General features: G+C 32.6%; 2 protein-coding genes across 2 annotated transcripts; one reads left to right on the forward strand and one right to left on the reverse strand.

Annotated features, from left to right (window-relative positions):
- On the reverse strand, positions 1–1,774 carry Der-1 (derlin-1). The gene is made up of 3 exons (XM_065501349.1): positions 1,189–1,774; positions 535–645; positions 1–462 (listed from the first exon to the last, which is right to left on the reverse strand). Exons 1-3 carry the CDS (start codon positions 1,689–1,691, stop codon positions 327–329), a joined length of 750 nt encoding a protein of 249 aa, XP_065357421.1. The 5' UTR covers positions 1,692–1,774; the 3' UTR covers positions 1–326.
- An 8,739-nt stretch (positions 1,775–10,513) lies between these two features.
- LOC135950504 (uncharacterized) lies at positions 10,514–11,612 on the forward strand. The gene is made up of 3 exons (XM_065500040.1): positions 10,514–10,582; positions 11,114–11,408; positions 11,458–11,612. Exons 1-3 carry the CDS (start codon positions 10,514–10,516, stop codon positions 11,610–11,612), a joined length of 519 nt encoding a protein of 172 aa, XP_065356112.1.
- The last annotated feature ends 10,942 nt before the right edge of the window (positions 11,613–22,554 follow it).

The following is a 22,554-nucleotide window of genomic DNA, read 5'->3' on the forward strand; positions in this document are numbered from 1 at the left end:
TACACTTTTCTCTTAATTTGTTTTTCTTTATTTTACATTTAAATTAATCTAATTTTCAGCTTGCTTTAGTAATCAACCTTAACCTTATAAATATTACGGTTTTTTTTACAATATTAGTTTTCGGTATTTTATTTTGTGTAGAAAAATATTAGGTTTACATAAAAGTACGAATAGTATTAATATGTTTGAGAGACACCGATTAAGTATGATAAAGAAAACTATAATTTCGAAATTCAGTACGATTTATAAAAATATTTGTTATTTCATTTACTATACAAAATATGTAATTAGTTCGCTGGGAATGAGAGGAGTGAGTTGAGGTGAAATTAACGACCCAAAGCATTACCACGTCCCCAAATTCCTGCTGCAGCGACAGCACCACCAGGTCTCTGTTCGGCTCTTGAGGCTGGTGGTACGCCAAAGTAACTGATGCCACCACTAATATCGGGTACATATTGTTTGCTAAAATGGAAATTATAAAAAAATTAATAAAATCCAGTTCGAATGAGAAATAGAAAGCTAAAAAATACTTACAGTAAGAAAGGCGTTTCCAGGAAAGCATTGCCGCCTAATTCTTGAGGATATTGGAATTTGAGGAAATAGTAAAAGTGACCAATGAAAATGCCAATAAGAGAAGCTATGGAACTGTAAAATAAAGTAAATCAAAAAAATATTGTTAAATAAAACACATAAACAGGTAAAATATATAATTGAATATGAAATTTAAGGTATTTAGGGTTGTTTCGCTAATGGTGTTTGCTGCCCCACTTGAATTCTTAATAAAATTTAAAATTATTTGACAAAGTTGTTATTTCCATTTCAACTTCTGTAGATATTATAAATCCAATTATGGACAACAAAGCCTTGTATTTTCATAATTTAAAATTATTTATAGAATAAAGATGACGGAATTTTTGTATATTTTTGATATTAAAGTGAAGTAAAGTTCTAATTTATTCATATTTAATGCAATAGAAAAATATATGTATATAGAAGAGTTTCCGATCTATGTGTATTTGTCTATGTTTAATCAAAGAATATAAATCATATGATATACATATATTCTTTGGTTTGATACAAAGTATTTCGATTACAATATTACATTGTAACCCATGACGTTTATAATTTTCCCATTTTTATAAACCTAGAAACTCAAAGTAAAAATTTCTCAATATCATTCACACTCACCCTTGGAAAATCAACTCCATACCAGCTAAAACCCATGGTAAATAAATGGCTTTAAAGCGACTGCCGAACCAAAAGTTCACAATCACTTCTTTATTCAGCTGACACCATATGTAGGTGACGGCCACCACCAGCAGATCCATAAGGTAGGGTACATTGAATAGCAAACCTCCCACAATAGCTAACGAGGCTACAACCAATTGCAAGAACAAATAATCGGCCGGACTGCGACCAAATTGATCTTTTTCCAAACGGGCGCTGTACTGTGTGATAAAGTAGCAATTGATGAGAAAATGAAAGCCCGTTGAAGGTGTCAGCGGGTAAACAAATAGACTGGTGATACATCTCCATAGATGTAATTTTGTTAGGACTAGTTCTCGTGATAAATACATCTGATATGCGGGCAATATGCCAAAGCGAGCCAATAGACTCAGGGTCACTGTTGCAGTCAGCCAGTATCTGGTGAATCTGGGCAATTGTTTATACCATTGACCGGCATCTGCCATTGTGTTTTTTTATATGATTGCACTAGTTTTATTACAATAAATTAACGAATATATTTTTTTTCAATAGCAATTTTTATTTGTTTTATTTCAACTTGTTTAATTTTTAATCTTATCCAGTAATCTGGGTCTAGTATAATGAAATTATAGTTATTTTGTATGCATTTGACAGTTCTCTAATAAAAACATTACGTGGTCTTTTGACAAATTGAAAGAGTGGGGAGAGCAGTGATGATGATACAGCGATTTTCTCGTGTAATTTAGTAGTTTGTAAAAGTGTTTTTATAGTTTGGAAATTATTTGTTAATAAATTTAAATATTTTTATGCGTATTTAGTGGGATAGCGCTAGAATTTTTCTCACTAAATTTCTAAAGATAAAACGTATTTATACAAACACTACATTTAAATACTTTTTTGTTGTTTTTGATTTCATTTTATTTCCATATGAATAAGTTAACACCATTGGTGAAGAAATGTTAATAAACGTTGAAAACAGAGTTGTTATTTATACAAAAATTTAACAGGGTGGCTTTATATTGAATGTTTAGCTAAGCCATGAACCTTTATGAAATATGGCGCCATCTTTTGTGTGCTGTTGTTAAGTAATTAAATTTTAAAATCATAATCGTAACTTTTTAAAGTTTTCTTTTAAACAAGGGAAAATATTCCAAAATCTAATACTGATATCAATAGTATGTCTGCATAGCCCTATGAGAACACATTTCGTGACAATTAATTAAAAAGTTTTTTATCCAATACAATTTGTATTTATCAATTTTGTAAATACGTATTAAATTTGTAAAGATAAAGAATCTATTATTGGATATACATAAATAACATATTATGTATGTATATTAGAGTGCTCCAAGATTGTATGTACGAAACAAATTTTCTAGGTACAGGCCGTCCCCCACTAGAATTATTCTATGTATTGTAGAAACACGTTGTGTAAAATATTAGGATGATAGGATAACGTTAACTGGTGCCACAATGACTCTGAAGTTTTGAGGTGCATTTACAAGGGGAAAATATGCAAATAATTTAAAAGAATTGAAATGTGTACGTAATTGTCATTCTAATAAGATATAAATGACAAAAATTGGTTAAAAATATTAAAGTTATTAAAAATTCGCCAGGTCATTAAAGTGTCTCAGGCTACTAAAACAAGAAATGTAGAAAAAAAATTAACTTATTTTGAGAAATATTAAAATAAAAGCTTATTTTTACTTAAAATATATCCATATTTACTTGTATATGAGTCTTTGTCATCGTAGGATAACGTTAACAACTATTCGCAGGTATGACCAAAAAAGTACTCCAAAATCAAATTTTTAAAAATTTTGTTAAAAAAATTTCAGAATTTTTTGATCATGAATAAGTTAACACCTTATTCATGATCATAATTTTTTGGCTATATTTTGGCGAATTTCCTTACTATTATGATTTTTAAGTAAAAGCTATTCAGAATATTATAGTCCAGGTAATTTTAAATATATTCTGAAAGTTTTACTAAAATCGGAAAACGGTAACCCTTAAATCTTATATTTTTGGGCCGATTTTGATGAAACATAAGAAAAATATAACATGAAGTCTAGTATTTATAATAACAGCACAAAAATTAAAATTAACCCTTAATAGCACTTTGCAAATTACACCACTTATCAATTTCAACTTATCACTTAATACACCAGTAGGTTAAAAAATTATAAAAAAAATTGTGAGGTACAGTAAAAACTGAACGATATGATATCAAAAATATAAAATTAGTTTTCGAAATGTTAGACGCATGGCAAATGGTCTTGGTTGCTATCGCCCAGCGAATAAACTCTCATTTCTAAAAAACCGCTCATGTACAATTTGTCAAACAACTTTTAAGTTGGTCGAGACAGAAATGTAATACATACTGTTAAAAGGTAATGATGGGAGAACATTTGTAAGATGACCGAAGGGAAAGAGACTGGACACCAAGTACACAAGTAAGACAGTTAAGTTTGGCTGTGGCTGTTTTTCAAGATAAGGTATGGGTCCAATTCATATCATAAAACATACTATGACTGGAATCGGCTACAGATCCATTTTAAACAATGTTAAGTATTCATACACTGACGAAAATATGCCTCTCATAAGTAACTGAGTGGTTACAATCCAATAAGATGGCCTGACCAATCTCCAGATCTCAATGCCATAGAAAACATATGAGAAATTGCAGATCGCAAAATTTCTCATAGGATTTCAAAGGAGATGATAGGTTGTTTAATTGGTTAAATTAATATATCTAGGGTTATTGGATCTATATTAAATCGGATATTTCAAGTAGAATATTTAACGTTCGCATTTTTTTTAAATGGGGTCCACTACAAAATTTTTACTGGGTTCCCAAAAAGGTTAAGGTTAAATGTCAATGAAAAATTGTAATAAACATTTTCCAAACTAAATAACTAAACCAAATACATATGTACGTTCATCCATACATAATATTCAAAGTCTTCTTAGTCATCTACAACTTTTAACTTTTTCTTATTTAAAAGAAAATGTTTCATTTTATAAATATGTATGTAAAAAAAATCTGCAAACAATTAGTGGACATCAAAGAAAGTGTTTCTTTTTCTTCATTCACTATTTGCAGTCTTTGTTTTATCAAAATAAATAAAAATGTTGCCATTTTGGTTGGTAACCTCCAAATGTCAGCCATTAAACGTACGAGTACTATAAGAGCAATTCTACGATGAAAAGAAACTGCACAATGTTTACGAATATTTTTTTCTCTAAAGCAAAAACAAAATAAAGACCAGAAATAAACATTAAATGAAAGAATTTAGCCGGAAAGGCCAGTCAGTTAGCCAACAAAAAAAATCTCAAAAAAAGTATAAAAATGGAGAAAAAACAGAGCAGTTATATGTTTGTTTAGTTTTAGCTACTGCACAAAAAGTGTACCTTGAAGTAGGGTACCACACACACAAAAAGGATGAAGTTTACACTCAAAAAATTTTACACTCCAATGTTTCGAGTATGCATACAATTTTCAATGTAAATCGAGAGGGTAAATTATGTCTTCTGTAAGGAAGTACGCAAACATAGCGCGTACTAGGGTTCAATAGCTGAAACAAAAAGTCGACTTTTCGATTTTTTTTAAATATTTGAATAAATGACATTTCATAGAACTAGATATGTAACTGAGAGCCAAAAACCTAAGTCTGTTGTCAGAAACCTAATTCATGAGAATGTATTGCATGTATTTTGTTTTTGTATCACCCGTATGTGTGAAAAGAGAGTAATATTTTACTCTCTCCTTCCATTCTATGCGTTTATTCTATGGTTTGAGTTTTCCCTTTCAGTATCGACACATTATCAGTATCAAAACAACATTTTATGCCAGCTAGACTATTAGAATATATGTATTTCAGCCTAATTGGTGAAAATTAATCTTTCGTATAAGACCGGTGCAGGCCTTAAAGTGGGTTCATAAGTCTCGAGTGGATGTCTCAATTGTATGGTACGATAATAAGCCTACAAATTAACCATCGTGCATTAGCCAATGATTATTTCGAATTGGGACTAAATTTTCATTAAATAGGACTTATTGCGCAACTTTAGTGATTGAGGGGCCCAACAAATATTCCATCTGAGAACATATGTATGTGCAAGACCTCCACACAATAAACATATATTTACTATTAAACATTTTCTAAAGGTATAAGTGGAGAGTTCTTCGCGAATATCGAGCCGAAAATAGGCCTAACTAACGGCTCGCTGAATGACCCTTACAATATAAGTGAGTAAGATTGTTATTAACTCGATTCTTGTCGAATTAGGAAATTAAAGCAGTTTCTGTATGTGATTAGCAATATCATGACCAATGCCTTGGAAATTCTCTAAACCTAAGCAAAACTAATTTGATCAAGATCGCAAGCTTCAGATTATCCTGGCTACGGGGGCGGCCGTCACTATAAGACAATGTGAAATATCTAGGTATTATTAAGGACTCGAAATTATCATGAAAACTGTAAGTATAACACATGGGCTACGGTACTAAATTGAGCTTGAGCCCAAAGCTGAATCTTATGGATCATTCGTTTCGTGGAGTGCTGTACATAATGCAGAGATCTGCTTGCATCGGTATCGTAGGTGAACTTCGCACAATGTAGTCCATCAGAACTATCCTGCACCTAAATCGAATTGATCTTTATTTTATGCATATTTAAACCTGCAGTGCGGTGAAAATACCTGCCTCTGGATGGACATGCAAGGGTACTAATTTTGCTACTCTCGCTCACAAACCAAACCTGTATTCAGAGGTCACTCCATAACGCCAGTCACGGACTTTGGTTGGATGTTTATTATTCCTTTGAGACGAGAATGAAATGGATGTTGTTAACACGATTAATAGATAAGACATAAGAGTATACATTGGTAAAAGTGGCGAATTTAGTCAAATTCAAGCAAATTTATTAATTTAATTAATTACTGGTGGTTTCAAGAGAAGCAAGTTGAGCCGTTATTGAACTTATTGTCCAATATACCCTTTGTACTGCTAATAATATTGTGGCCTGATGTTATGTCACAGACTAATTTATATTTTAGTTTTTTTATACCCTACACCACCATAGTGGGGAGGGTATTATGCGTTTGTGCAGATTTTTGTAACGCCCAAAAATATTAGTCTAACACCCACCTTAAAGTATACCGATCGACTTAGAATCACTTTCTGAGTCGATTAAACGATGATGATACGTGTCGCAATTTTGAAGATATTTCGATCAAATTTGGTACATATTATTTTTTCGGCCCAAGGAACAAGCCTATTGAAACTGGCTGAAATCGGTCCATTATTTCACCTAGCCCCCATACAAATGTCCTTCCGAAATTGGACTTTATCTGTTATAAATGTTTAATTTATAAATGTATCTCCACAAATTGCGCTCCAAATAAGTTTTAGAAACACTTACACACAAATATGAAAAAAATCAATTTAAAAACATTTGTCTTGAGTTACAAAACATTTATTTTGATAGATATCCCACTCGCATCCCACTAAGCGACCAAAAAGGTTTTAAAGGAAAAGACCTAAGCTTTCTTTTGAGAAAAAAAATTAATAAAAAAAGAGTCCATTTTGGAAAAAAAAAGTCAAAAAGGTTTTTGATTTTTCAAAAAAAAGTAAAAAATTGTATGTCTTGAGTTACAAAACATTTTTTTTATAGATATACCACTCGCATCCCACTAAGCGACAAAAAGGGTGTTAAAGGAAAACACATAAGCTTTCTTCTGAGCAAAAATTAAAAAATGGGTCCATTTTTTTAAAAAAAGTCAACAAAGTTTTTGATTTTGCAAAAAAATTCAAAAATTTTAAATCTTGAGTTACAAAATATTTTTTTTGATAGATATCCCACTCGCATCCCACTAAGCGACCATATAGGTCGCTTAGGAAAAGACCTAAGCTTTCTTAAAAAAAATAAAAAAAAAAAATAAAAAGGGCCCATTTTGAAAAAAAAAGTCAAAAATATTTTTGATTTAAAAAAAAAAAATCAAAAATATTTTATTAAATTTTTTTAATTTTTTTTTCGAAAGATTGCATAAATAGCTATCTAAACTATTTGGCCGATCTTGTTGAAAAATGGTGTCCGAATTACTATCCAATAGAACTAACATTGGTGCAAATTTCATCGCGATCGGAAGACATCGATTTCAAAAGTTGGTTCACTTGACGTGAAATGCCCCATATACAAAATTTATGTCACCAAATTTTGTTACGATCGGTCCATAATTAGTCATAGCTCCCATATAGACCCGCTTCCGAAAATCACTTTAACGTGCATAAATCGCTTAAAAAATATACATAAATCACACGACCTAATTTCATGGTGATCGGTCCATAATTGGTCATATAAGGCCCACTTCCGAAAATCACTCAAAAATATAAATTTTAAAATAAAAATGTTTTTGCTCTTTTACTTAGTGTAGGGTATTATATGGTCGGGCTTGACCGACCATACTTTCTTACTTGTTTTTAAAGTAAATATGTACATTTCGATTTCTTTTTATTTGAGATCTAGGAACTTTAAGCGTTTGACTTGATGTCTTCTGTGATTAACTCAAGTCAAGATTTTCAACATATTTCTGGCCAAAGTATTGTATCAGGGAGGCATGTACAATTTTTCGCGGTTTTGTCGAAATCAGGCGACACTTAAATCCTATACTATGTCATCTTCTAATTTTCATATCCAATCTATCGGAAGCTACCGCTAGAGGAAGCAAGTAATACTTTTGTAAAAAATATAAATTTTTTATGGGTCTAACTAATGTATTTTTTGGGTGTATTGTAGGTATGCAATTTGTAAATACTCATGCATACACATTTACACACATATGTGAGTCTTGCAAAAGGATCAAATTCAACAAACATGCAAATAATATAATGAAAACCTTTAGGGTGTCAAAGTAAAAGATGAGTTATTTTTTATTTTTTTTTCATAAAGAACCGAAAAAGGATAAAACAAGTAGAATGAGACATTCAAGGGGGGGCTGTGATGTAAAACCCACATTCACAAGTGAAAGAAGCTAATAAGGTGGTTTTAACTTACATATATATGAATGTATATAACGAGTATATAAAACACCTATAACACACATATGTAGGTTTAATACTACAAATACATTGTCATTCGTATTTATTTCGTGAGCATATTTATGTAGGTAACTGTAAGAGAGCACTCCAGCTTAAAAGCGCATACTCCAGTTCCATCATATTAGTTCCCCTTTATTTTTCCACAAAACACGCCCCCTTTTGCTTATATACCACAATGCTAATAAATAAATATTTATGTTAATTTTTCTCTTTTTTGTTTGTTATTGTTTCCTCTTTCTCTTTCTGACTTTCTTAAGTTATTGTATCTCTATTTACCTTAGACTCCATTGAATTTTCATTTACAAAGTGTCTCCATCGCTCCCCATCCCCCATATCTGGGAAATATGTTCATGTGTCATCCTAAATGACGTTTGTCATTTGAAAGCCAGTGTTGATTTCCTTTTATTTTCGATGCTGCTGCTCGTTCATTTGGGTTCTTTATTTTTGCTCTGTAAATACTTATAAATGTATGATGTGCATTAGAGTTACCAATTTATTTAAGGTAAGACAGAATTTGTTTTTAAACTAATACACATTTCATTCGAATAATTCGTTCAATATGTGTCACAATAAGCAGCAGCAAGTTTCGTTCGGAATGGTTTCAATTCTGATTATTCCGATTGATTTTGTCAACTCCCCGAAGATTTAATAATTCTTTTTTTCTATTTTAACCCTCCGTTACTCGCAACTGATCTGGTTGATACAGGCAAACATTTCTTTACTGTAAATTTTTTTAAACACTCTAAATTTTAAGGAATTTTTTGATAAAATAATATTTTTACTACAATTTTTTGTATTGCTCTTTTAAATACATTGCATTGGTTAATTTGATAACGTTATGCATAAAAAAATTACTAATGTGCAGAATTCCTCGTCTTCGAAAAAGTTGAAGACGTTGAATAAATCTTCAATTATGTCCATTATTAATAATTTCTCGACGGATATATACCAACAATGGATAATTCAGATAATTTTAAAACTCCTTCTACTTGGCAGCGCCTTCAACTCAAAATAGTCCTAATAGTTACTTAGATATTAAAATTATCTACCAAAACTATCTGATTTATTCCGAAATCACTATTGAATACAAGGTATGTAGTTGTATTTAATGAAACTCGTACATACAACTCCAAAATAATGTGCGATAAATAAAAATTATTTAGAATTTGTTTTTACCTATCTGTGAGGAATTTGTTTCCTTCGTGTCGTATTTCAAGACTAGGATTAGTTTAGTATTTTAATCATTCCAAGTACCCCTGCTATGGGTAACTACCATACATAGTCAGTTATGCAGACGATATCGAGATATTGATCAGAGGAAATTATTCCCAACATCATACTAGAGACTATACTCGAAGGACTACATTGATAGTAGAGTAAAAAATGCACATCTAATATGTGTTTTCTTCAGATGAGGCTTGAACTGTGTACTACGGCCGATTCTAATGTATGGACATCCTTAGAGAAAAAGGTTAATATAAAACCTCTTAAAAAATACAGTGACTGGGTGTAATAAAAACTACGTCAAGAGAAGTTATTGTGAATTATTTATAAATACTGCCGAAACCAGACACATATGAAAATTAGATTGATGGCAATGGGAGAAAACTAGATTGATGGCAACGGGAATGAGCTTTCACCAACTCTGCCGAAATATAGATAAAACTTACAGGTTGAGATCATGGCGATTAATGAGAGCATTGGATGGTTGAAGGTGATTGAAAAACAAAACTCCAACTGTTATTTTAACGGACAATGAAGTGGTTATTAGAACCCTTACAAATGATAATAATAAATCTCGGAACATTTTACATTGATAGAATAATATAAGCGCATACTACAATATCATGACAAACATCTTGAAATATGATATCATGGCATTATCGGAAACGAGAAGGTAGACAAGTAATCCAGGAAAATACCAAACCCTTCCAAAGGTTTAAGTGAGAACTATAGATGTGGCCAATAAACAGACATGTCAGAAACTGTCTGATCCTTTGGGAAAACCAAATTCTAAAATGAACAAAGTAGATCTCAGAATAATAGGAACACTGGAAAATTAAATGTGACAATGTCCAGCATTTAGTCGAATATAAGATGAAAACTTTTATATGGACACCATGTTAAACCTGGAATATCTTAGAAATTTTGATTGGAAATCACTAAAAAATTATGTGGAGGAAACAAGGTTCTTAACCGAACATGGCTTTCGCTTATGAAAATGTTGAAGAACACTATTACAACAGCACACAACAACATAACTTTAAACATGTAAAGCTTCTCGTGGCGCCAAATAAGAGCACCTCCTTTCAAAATTCTCATATTTTCTAACGAATCTCAGTTCAGTGCACACAAAATTTCAATCTCCCGAGAAATTACTCTAATGACGTCAAATGAATGAGGTGGATAGCTAACAGGTCCATTTATTGAAATCTCTCAGTAAATTGATTTTACCTCGGGCTATGTGACATATGACACCATCCTGCTAAAACCTAAAGCCTTGTAATTGTAACGTTCTGACCATCGTTGTTTGTGAAGACATATGCAACAATTATTCCACCGGTCCATAAAGCGCACCAAACTGAGTTTTTCTGGATGTATTGGTGTTTCTAAAATGGCTTGATGATTATCATCGCTCCAAATACGGTAATTATGTTTATTGTCTTTTCAACTAGTTTGTGAAAATTGGACCTCCAGGTTACGCGAAGTACGCGCTAGCCCCGTCTACCACATGACCGAAATTATGTTTAAACATTAATGGCATAAAAATATCTAATTTATAAAGCGTTTTTACATCATAAGCGGATTCATAAGGTGACGTGGGTATCACCCGATCGGGCAACCGAAAATCAAATTGAACACATCGCTATTAGCAAAAAATGGCGTAGGTCTCTGCTGGATGTGCGTAACAGATGTCGTGCGGACATATCGAGTGATCACCACCTCTTAATAGCCACCATACGCCTTAAAGTTGCTGCCATAAAGAATAATAAAAATGGTTTCCAGAAGAAATTTAACACCTACAGACTAGAAGACCCTGTCACTAGAAGCCGTTTTACCAATGCCGTCAGGGACTCCTATCAAGAGGAACGAGACAGTGAGGGACATAAATAGGCTCACATCAAAAAATATCCTGATCAAAGCAGCTGAAGAACACATAGGCTACAGGACCTCGCCCAAGAAGCCATGGTTGACGGGAAATACGTGGAATCTAATAAATCAGCGTGCAAAGGGAAAGAACGAAGTAAACTGTATACGCCAGATTGGACAAGATGGTGAAGAAAAGCGCAAGGGCGGATAAAAGGCTATGGAGCAAACAAATTGCAATACAAGCAGCAGCAGATACTCATCGTAGCCGAGACTTCTTCCGATCAGTGCGTCAATTAACGAACTCCACATTCTCTACCAACAAACTTTTAATGGATAGCAATGGTGAAATGACTACGTCGAAAGAAAGACGGATTAAGATATGGGAAGAATACTACACAAAACTTCTATCTGATCCACCTCAAACACCGACAGCAAGCATATGCACCTGCCTTTAACACCATGAGGACAATCAATTTAACACCACACACCCAAGTATCTCCGAAATATCATTCGCGATTTCATCCCTGAAGTCCAATAAAGTACCTGGTCCTGACAACATACCTCCAGAGTTATTGAAAGCCGACTGTATACTAAGCGCTGAACTCTTGCATCCACTCATATCGGAGTTCTGGGATAGCGAAACATTGCCGACTGAACTCACGGAGGGGATTATAACTCTGCTGCCAAAGAACCAAAGATAACCTCTCTTATTGTAATAATTGGAGAGGAATAACGTTACTAAGCATGGTGAATAAAATAGAAGCGCATATCATTAATAAGCGACTATCAGACCACGTGTCATCTAGTCTACGGAACGAGCAAGCTGGTTTTAGAGCGCATCGATCACGTGTCGACCATGTAAACATTGCGCATAATAGTGGAGCAATCCGTCGAATGGCGCACACAGATCTACTTGTGCTTTATAGACTTCAAGAAAGCGTTTGACACAATGTAATCCTGAGATCGCTAGAATGAAAAGGAGTCCCGAGCAAGATCACCAGACTAATCAAAAGTTTGTACGACGGCGCCACCTGCCGTATACGGCACCTACAGCAACTAAGTGGACAAATTCCAGTGGAGAAAGGTGTGCGCCAAGGATCCATCCTATCTCCATTGCTGTTTAACATCGTACTTGATTCGTAATGACCCGTGTATCCCAAGATAACAGGGGAATTTCGTGGGGACTACAAGGCAATCTTGGAGATCTAGCATATCTGCCTCCTCGTACATAAACATACCGATATAACTGGTATGCGGAACGATATCATACAGTATAGGCAGCCTCATTACTGCCAAAGGTGGAACAGCTAAAGACATCAGATACCAAATTAATAAGGAGCGTGCAGCATTCAGCTCTCTGGAAAAGATATGGAGGTCCACATACATCAAAAGGAGCACAAAAATTAAAATATTTAACGCCAGCTTAAAATCGGTGGTTCTATATGGCTGCGAGACATGGAACGCTGCCAACAAAGAATTGCAGGCTTTGCAAGCCTTTATCAACCGCTGCTTACGGGAAATCATGCGCATATTCTGGCCGAACACCATCACTAATGAGGCTTTATGGTCGGCAACGCACCAGGAGCCAATATCGTTCGAAATCCGACGCCGCAAGTGGATGTGGATTGGTCATACCTTAAGAAAGACACATGATGATATCGCACGCTCAGCTCTGGATTGGAATCCTCAGGGTAGTCGCAGAAGAGGTAGACCGGCTAATACGTGGTAGACGTAGAAGCACTGGAAGCTGGAAACACATGGCGGAAAATTAAAAACTCAGCTTTAGAAAAAGTAGAATGGAGAGAATTTGTTAAGGCCCTATGCTCCTCCTAGGAACTATGGGAATATACTATATGTATATATAATAAAGCGTTTTTATTCATTGACCTTTGATGGATAGATTGAACGAAGAAATAACAAAAAAAAATAGAATGACATAATAAACAAATCGGTTTTTATCAAGAAGATAACCTAGCACTCACCTTAATGGATTAATGTGAGTTAATGGATTTGCAAAAATGTAGTTCCTTGCATTAACAATTACTTTCCTGGATGTAGTGTTCAGTTCCAAACATCTTTATAATTATTTAATCCTTAATGCAGTTGGCAACTCCTGATGTGTATTTTGTATGTATGTATGTGTAGGTCTATGTGTATTTGTATGTGTTTCATTATTTCTCTATGTACATTTGTACTTCATACTTATATTTTTTATGTTGTGTTTTTTTTTCGCTTTCAGTCTTCGAAATATGGATGGATGTGTGTGGATGTAATGGATTTTGTACCTTTTTTTGAATTTAGATTTTATATGCAAACATTTCATTATCCTTTTCAGCGTAAATGCATTTCATTATGGTGTATGTGTGAGTGTTCGTGTACATGTGTTTGAATTGCCTCTGAGTTGGATTGTGTGATTTGAGTTCTTTTGTTTGGATTCTGTTTCTTTTGCTGGCAGTTGGAGGTTTCGAATTTTTGCAGTCACATTAAAATTCCTGCAGATTTAATGATTACTTTATAGTTAAATATTGTGTATAATCCTTTCAGTCTTATTTAGTTTTGTTGTACATATATTTAGTACATTTCAACATTATATTCAGTCTGTATTGTTGATGTGCTGAATTGTTGCCTACTGTTGTACCACTTGTGGTGTTTTAAATGTTTAATTTTCCCAGTTGGTTTCACGTCATATTTTGTGTTTTAAACTTTTTAACTTTTTTTGTAAAGGGTCCTGTCCAAGGCTTTGAGTTTTGTATATTTACTTTCAAAAAAACCCTTAACTCGTTATTGTAATAAATATGCATACTGTGGCTAGAAAAAAGAACAATTGTATTGAATTTAAGAAAATTATGTATGTATTATGAAAACCAAAACGCAATAGCACTTTTAATGAAGTTTTCAAAGAAACTTATGACACAAAAGGTAGTTTAAAGATAAGCATGTGTTTTTCAATTTATAAGAGCTGATTATCAGGAAATGTGGCCATTTTGCCAAAGAAATTTCTTGTTCACATGGCAACAGTCGTTGGGTATGAATCAATATGAATTTAATTGCTTTTGTGTCATTTTCATATTGACTTTATTGTATTCAATTTTAAAATGCATTCATAGCAATTTAAGATTTCAAATAAGTTTCACTTTTAGAAATTAAGAAAGCAATAAATATCACAGCGGTTATATTATTATTTTACAAAAGTAAAATTTCAACTTAACATTTCCATAGTTGTAGTATTGAAAACAGTTTTTATTCCTAAACAAACTCAAACTTCTTATCAGAATTCTTATTATTAGTTTGAAAGACGTGAGATATTTAGGTAAACCACTCATATTTGGCGAACGATTTTGTGTCATCTTGTTCAGTCTTGATTGATGATTCCAACGGGAAATGCAAGTAGACTAGTGAAATAACAAAACGCCAGAAGCATTTTGTGAAGTTGGTTGGCATTTTATTTTTATGGGCTCTAGAATAACGGTTCTCAAATAGGATCCGCGGTCCGCATAAATATTCAAGGAGCCTGCATTCTAATTTATTTTCCAATTTTAATTTGGCAAAAAATAATTTTCTTATAGTTCAATATTGATTTATAAAATTCCAGCAATAATTACATGACAAAGAAGTAGTATAAGCAGGGGGGTTATTATGTAATTCGATTCGAAACACTTTCGAAATACAATGTAGAAAGCATACAAATTCGAACGAATTTCTTTTCGAAAACAGTTACATAATAACCCTCCAGAGCATAGACAATAACTAGATAGGTAACTGAGAGCCAAAAACCTAAGTCTGTTGTCAAAAACCTAATTCATGAGAATGTATTGCATGTATTTTGTTATTGTATCACCCGTATGTGTGAAAAGAGAGTAATTTTTCAATATATATTACTCTCTCCTTCCGTTCTATGCGTTTATTCTATGCTCCAGAGTATTATTCAATTAAATGATTCGATTTAGGTGAATCATGCATGATTTTAGTATTAGTGTGTAAGATATTTTAAATAATTTCTGGGAAAAATTAAAAGTACGACGGTCGGTCAAAAAGTGCCATTTTGAATTAAACACAGGTTTTTGGATACAAAATTATTTTATTTTTCAACAACTAAAAACTAAGATTTGTCGAGGTCATCAAAATAGGTATTTTTTGTGAGATGATTTCATCGTTGGAGTCAAATCTCTTTCATCAGGTTTGGAAATTTTATTATGTCCTAGCCTTTCATCAGGTTTGGAAATTTTATTTTGTCCTAGCCTATTTTTAGTTTAAACTTTTCTTGAAATTTTTTTAAAAATAAAACAATATTTTTCATCAAAAGACAAAGAAATAGTAATTTTTAAAAAAATCGTATGTAGAGGATTTTATGTGAACAGGCTGCGAAATTGTTTTCAAAGCAAACACATCAGTCATATTCAAAAATCAATTTTGCATTTATTTAATGGATCCGATTTTGTTTATAAATGCCCAGAAATTTGTTTAATTTATCAAAAAGGAACCAATTTTTATTGATATTACAATTTTTTAATCTGCTAAGAAATGTAATCTGACTGAATGACTGATTGATCATCGCACAGCCCAAACGGCTGAAGCTAGAATCACGAAATTTTAACTGTGGGTTCCTCCCTCCCCGATCCCAAAACGATCCGATAAGAAGGGATTTTTGGAAATTCGAACGTTTAGGGGGTAAAAAAGGGTAAAAACGGGTAAATTCGGTAACCTTATATCTTCAAAACTAATAAAGATACAAAAAACTTAAAATAGCATGTTACTCCATTTAAAAAATAAGCTGACAGGTGTTTCGTACTTTTTGGAAATTCGAAACTTTTAGGGGAGAAAGCGGGTAAAAACTGTATTTTGGTACTTTTTTTTTTGCACCCTATGTTTCTTTTAAACCAATAAACATAGAAACAAATTTTAAATCGTATTCTTTAATTAACAAAAAATAAAAAATATAAGTTTGGTACTTTTTTGAAATTTGAACTCTTAAGGGATAAAAATTGTGTTTATTTTTGGTACTTTTTCATAAAATATGTTTTTCTATAATTTGACATAGACATACGAATATTTTATTATGAGCTCCCACCACGTTACAGAAATTTATTTGAATAAAATCGTACCACCTCAATGGGGATAAAAAAGGTACCAAAAAGGGGATAAAATCGGGAAAATACATTATATTTGAAATTATTAAGCCAATTTTGATAATTTTTTTAACGTTGGTTACGTAAAATTTTACTATAAGTCCCTAAATACACCAAAACGGAAAATTCAACCAGAAAGTCAGAAATAAGACACAACAAAAGAGAGCTTAGGGTTAATTTCGCATTTAACCCTAAGCCGCCCTCAAATGAAATTCAGATGTAAACTTTCAAAACGCCGATACACGTGTCTTTTTTTTTAACTCGTCTCCTCTATCAAAATTTTTTGGTCGGGCCTTGTAATTTTGGAAAAATTTGATTTTGTTGTATAGTGTTATCAACGGAGAGTATTTGTGGATTTCAGCCACATAGCTATTTTCATGTGGACCGTGTTTTAAACAGTCAGACGGACATAGCTAGAATTTCATATTCTTAGAATTTCATAAGGACCCAGAATATAAACACAGCCTCAAATGCGAGTAAACACCACAAATCATTTAATTTTTTTTAAGATAATAAAAATCCTAAAATTAAAATTGTCGGTTGTTGTTTTAGATTTCGCTAAATAATAGAATCGATTCTGAAAAAAAAGATTTAAGTCGGACTATAATGATTTACATGATCGATGTGTTACAAACGAAATGACAAAATCAATATACCCCCCATATTTGTTGATGGTGGGTATAATTCCAGAAAGGAAAGCACGTGATGAAGTAACAAGTGTAAGGAATGACCAAGGTACCGATATATATACAGATGAATCAACTATTTTTTACCGAACAGTAATAGGATTCTATGAACTAAGCTGCAACATAGGTAAATACTTTCGTCTCCCAACACTGTGATTCCGGTGGGTATTAAATGGTTGAAGAAGATGGATACAAAACACTAACTCGTATTTTTGTGGAAAGTCAAACGTTTGTCTAGAAACGACATTGTTAAATCTCTGGACGTTTTACAATGTAAGAATAAAATCTTACTTAAATTTCGAATATCTTGGGACAATTCCATCACGGCATTATTGGAAACTTTCATGCATTGATGCCATCACCATGGAAAATTTCAAACCCTTTCCAAAGTTTAAGAACCAGCTTTAAGAATAGACAATAAGTGAACATGTAAGAAACTGGTAGAACTCTATATGCGGAAGCACAAACCATGAAAGGAGCTAATGTATTAACTGTACATACGGAGCTGAAGTCTCAACTGGCTTGCATGGGTCTATCTAACAATACGATCTGTAGAGCGTATGAAGAGGATGACGAAACGCTGGACAATTTGGTCGAATTAGACACTATGCTAAAATTAGAATATCTTAGGAATACAAGTTGGATATCACTGAAATCATCATTGAGGAACTAAGTTTTTAACTTAGCCGATTCCTGTTTCAATCGGTTTATGGATATAGAGATTAACACCTTTCTGAGAGCTCATTGGGTGTAGGCCATTTAAGCGCTCTACCTAACCTAGCCTACGAGAATCATTATTGGACATTGTGGCCCTTGCTGCCATCAGTAAGCGATGGGTATTCCTGCGATAAGATTTTATAGATTCTGCGGTGTGCAGGACAAAACTTCGGAGCATGTATTTTGTGATTGATCCTTGTATGGTTATGTAGAACGAGGCTTCCCGGCGATGTCTGCAGTATATATTTTTGACCTTTCACCGGCTTTAGTTTTTTGAACTTAACTTGTTAATGATGAACTATGGAGCTACACAAAAGATTATTTTGGGTAGAGCCTTGAATATAATATTTGATATACTTAGGAACAGAGATAAAAAGTTCAAAGAAGCCTGACTATCGGAGAAACATTCCTTCCCAAAGAAACCTTGTGCCAGAGGTAGAGGATCTATACGTAGTTAGAAGGAAATATTGGGTATGAAGTTTTTAAGAATAAGATGTTTAACTGTTCAAGGACACCCAGCTCTAATGGAGCATAGTCTTAGAGTTGTTTCCAACAATTCTATAGTTATTTCAATAGAATTTAGATATTTAAAGTGATAAGAGAACTTGTTTCAGATAAATTTTTACGAACAGTAATAGTTCTATCCACCATTTGTATTTAGAGAAAATTCATTATTTAACTGCATCCAATGTACTACGTACTCCCTCTATCATCATTGCAACTCATTTTCCTATTGACTAAACAATTTTCTGGATGTATAGAGCTCATCCCAATTATTTTGCAAAAAATGCTTCATCGTCCCTAGGAATTGAAATTTAAAGTCTTTCGCTGTCGACTTAAAACTTTATGCTTCTCTGCCATTTCCAATAAACCTGATGGCGGATAGAAGATGGGATTGGGATAATTCAAACAAACTACAAAAGCCATTGTATAATAGCATGAAATGCCACATTACCAAACAACATCTTGAGCTGTACCATCTCAGGGCAGTCATTGTGTGGAACACAAAATGAAATGAAGAAAAAAAGAACAGAAATAAATGAAAACGACCACCTGCAAATAGAACCGAAAAAAGGAGCAAATCAAGTAAATTACAGCACAAATATGTACAGAAGGAACGCACATGTTACAAGCATCCAAACATCCAATAAATGGAAACGGGTTAAATAAAAGATGGAACTTTTGATTCACACACACACCCAACCTTACATGTTCACTAAAAAGAAGAAGAGTGAATATGGAGTGATTTAACAATGGGTGCTGATGCCGCCGCCGATGGTGTTGATGGTTAGAAGAAACCAAAAACAGCAACAACAAACTATAATGATGATGATGATGACGAAGGCGATAATGGCTGTTAGTTAATACGACATATGATGCAATTTATAGACGATGAACATAACTTTGGAAAATCAGAAACACCCCTTAATTGTGATAAACAAAGAAGGAGCGTGAGAGATTCAGAGAGTGACAGAGAGGGAGAGAGTGTAATATGAGTAAATTGGGGTGTTGTTTTGTAAAAATACTCTGATTGACGTTTTGCTTTTGTAACTGTTTTCTTATTCACAATCGTCAATTCTCTCCCATTCATTTTTGTTGCAGTTTTTTGTTTTGTTTCTGAGAAATAACTGTAGTTTGTGAGAGCACGTGTACGTGAGAGATTCTCTGGGGAAATTGTATACATGTCAAGCGCACTAAAATTTACGTAAATTTTAGCACTGACATCTTACCGTCGGTAGTGAGTGCTGAAAGAAAAAAAAAAGAAAAAGTAAAACCTAAAACAAAAACAAAGTAACACTTTCTTTATTTAAAAATGGCGCCTATAAATTATGAGTGCATATTAAAATAATGGTGATGGAGATGAGGATGATGATGGAATGTGTGTGAGCAGCTTTGTTGGTGACACCGACATTAACACACCCACGACCGCGTTTTTTTTTTTTTTGCTATAACCTCATTAAGTGATCGCCTTTCTTTGCGCTCTTTTAAATATTAATTTTTAATGACATTTTGTGTTTGTTGTTTTTGCTACACATATCATCACCATTCCCCATATTTGTTTGTTAACGATTTTTTTCTTTTAGAATTTAATCAATGTTTTTTTCTCTGTTGGCCTTTCCTCAAGTTATTTCTCTCTGTGTATTTGTGTACAGACCTGTTCAAATACAAATCGTACATTCATATATAAAATACCGTTATTGCATTAATTTACATTTACGGCAGGCATTTCTTCTGTCATAATTCAAATATTTGCATTTCAAAATTGACATTGTCGTTACGTGGTTGAAATTAACGGTAAATATCGTAATTATTTTTACTGTTACATTGTGCTCCTGGTGCTTTTATAACAACTTTATTAAAAACAACAAAAAAACATACATACATATGTGCAAAAGTTTGTTTATCTTTTCCATATGTCATCTCGGGTTCAAAATAATTAAAAATTATTTAACCAATAAAATACGTTTCAAAGTGTTTCATCTGTGTGCTCGTTATTTTACATATTTGTGTATTTTAAATCGAAAAAGTTTTATGTTTTAAAGATAAATAAATGAAAATTTTACCATAAAACTATGTCAACATAAAATAAATCATAATTATACTTTTCGCTGGATTAAAATTGAAATAAATTAATACGTATAACAAGTTGCAAACTTAAAAATTTACGAAAGGATTACATTTGTACGGATTATTTGCGAAATTTTTAATTTACATTAATACCAACAACTAAAAGGACTTTATATACGAGGGTGAGTATTTTTATAATTTATATACCTACCTAATTATCTCAGAATTAAATTTTTAATTAAGTTTTTACATTAATTGACACCAAAATTCAATTCAAATTTAAACATTATTAAGGATTTTATATTTTTTATGGTTCATTATAAAAATACAAATTGGTTAAAACAAAATTGAGAAGGAATTCGTTAAGTGGTCAAAATATACATCCACTGTGATCCAGCAATGCTACATAGCCAGGATTTTAACTGATTAGGAAAGAAATCGTTGACGTTTTTACAACCCAATCTATGATAACTTGCATGTGGATGGACTACAGTTATGTCTAAAAACTGAAATAACTACAATACAATTAATTACCGTTACTGCTGAAATACCGTTATATAAGTAATTTGAAATTACTAAAATACAAAATTGTTGCTTTCTATAGCTAATTGAATTTATTGAAATCTAAAACAGTAATAATTACGATATAACTTCTGTGAACTTATTTTTATATCTACCACGAAAAATATGGGGGATATATCAATTTTGTCATTCCGTTTGTAACATATCGAAATATTAAGACAATCTAGCCATGTCCGTCCGTCTGTCTGTTGAAGGAGCCTCCAAATGTTATTTGTTGATCAAAATTGTTTTCGTATTGAAAATGGGCAAAATCGGTCAAAGAGAATTATCGGTCCATGATTTTTCACAGCCCCCATATAAATTAATTTTTGAAATATGACTTCAGCAAAAATACAGTGCTGGAAAAAATAATAGAAACGAATGATTTTTTTTTTTCAAATTTTGTAAGTATATTAGTAAAGTTTAGTTTTGTATATCAGACATACAACATAAGAAAAGACATAATCATTCCTCTTTTCATTTATATTTAAATACATTATATGACTAACAATGTAAAGAGTCAATATTATTACTGGAAAAAATAATAGAAACGCGTAAAAGAATTAAAATTTTAGAGGCAGATCTTTTTATTTTTTGGTAAAAAATTATACAGTTTTAATATTTTGTAGCACTAGCTTTGTTTTTCACAACTTCATTGCGTGAGCGTCCCATGCAATCAACCAATTTCTTTGCAAACGTCCTTGTCAATGTCAAATCACTTTTCCTGGATTTTTTCCCATAATTCGTCCTTATTTTTCGGGCTGAAACCCTCTGGCTTCCTCTTGAGCATTCCCCATAGGTGTTCCATTGGGTTAGGCCTTTCCATAAGAGGTACTTTGTTGATAGCAAACCAGTCTTTTGCCAATTTTGAGGTGTGATTCTGATCATTGCCCTGCTGAAACTCCCATCTGAAAGGCATCTCTTCCTCAGCAAATGGAAGCATTATTATTTGCAATATAATTACGTAGTCCAGGGCGCATATTTTGTTCATAATCCAATATATTTGAATTTTTAAGAAATTTTGGACCGAGTTGGAAAAGTTTAAAAAAATAAACATGCCCAATTCTTATACTAATTTGAAAAGATTTTTAGTGCAGGTAATGCTTGAAATGAGATTATTAAAAATGTAACCAAAATCGATTTTTCATCAAAATTATCTGGCGGTTCTGGTTTCGCTTTCGAAATTAGAAGGCATTATTGAGACTATAATTTTGTGGTTAAGAAACCTATTTTTGGTATATTTTGTTAATAATATCTTATTTTGTTTTAAAATTCCATTTCTCAAAATGTTATTCTTAGAATTAATGGTTGGTGCAATAAATCACAGGATAAAATACACAGAGAAAACAGATTCGTGATAGCAACCGAATTTGTTGCCAATCGAATGATTCGGTTGCACACATTAAATTAACTTAAATTCCGATAATATAATCCATATATCATTGAACTCCAGCGGTTTTTTTAATTTTTCGAAATTTTTCTTATATCCAAACTC

Source organism: Calliphora vicina, chromosome 2, assembly GCF_958450345.1.
Source record: "Calliphora vicina chromosome 2, idCalVici1.1, whole genome shotgun sequence".
NCBI lineage: Eukaryota > Metazoa > Arthropoda > Insecta > Diptera > Calliphoridae > Calliphora > Calliphora vicina.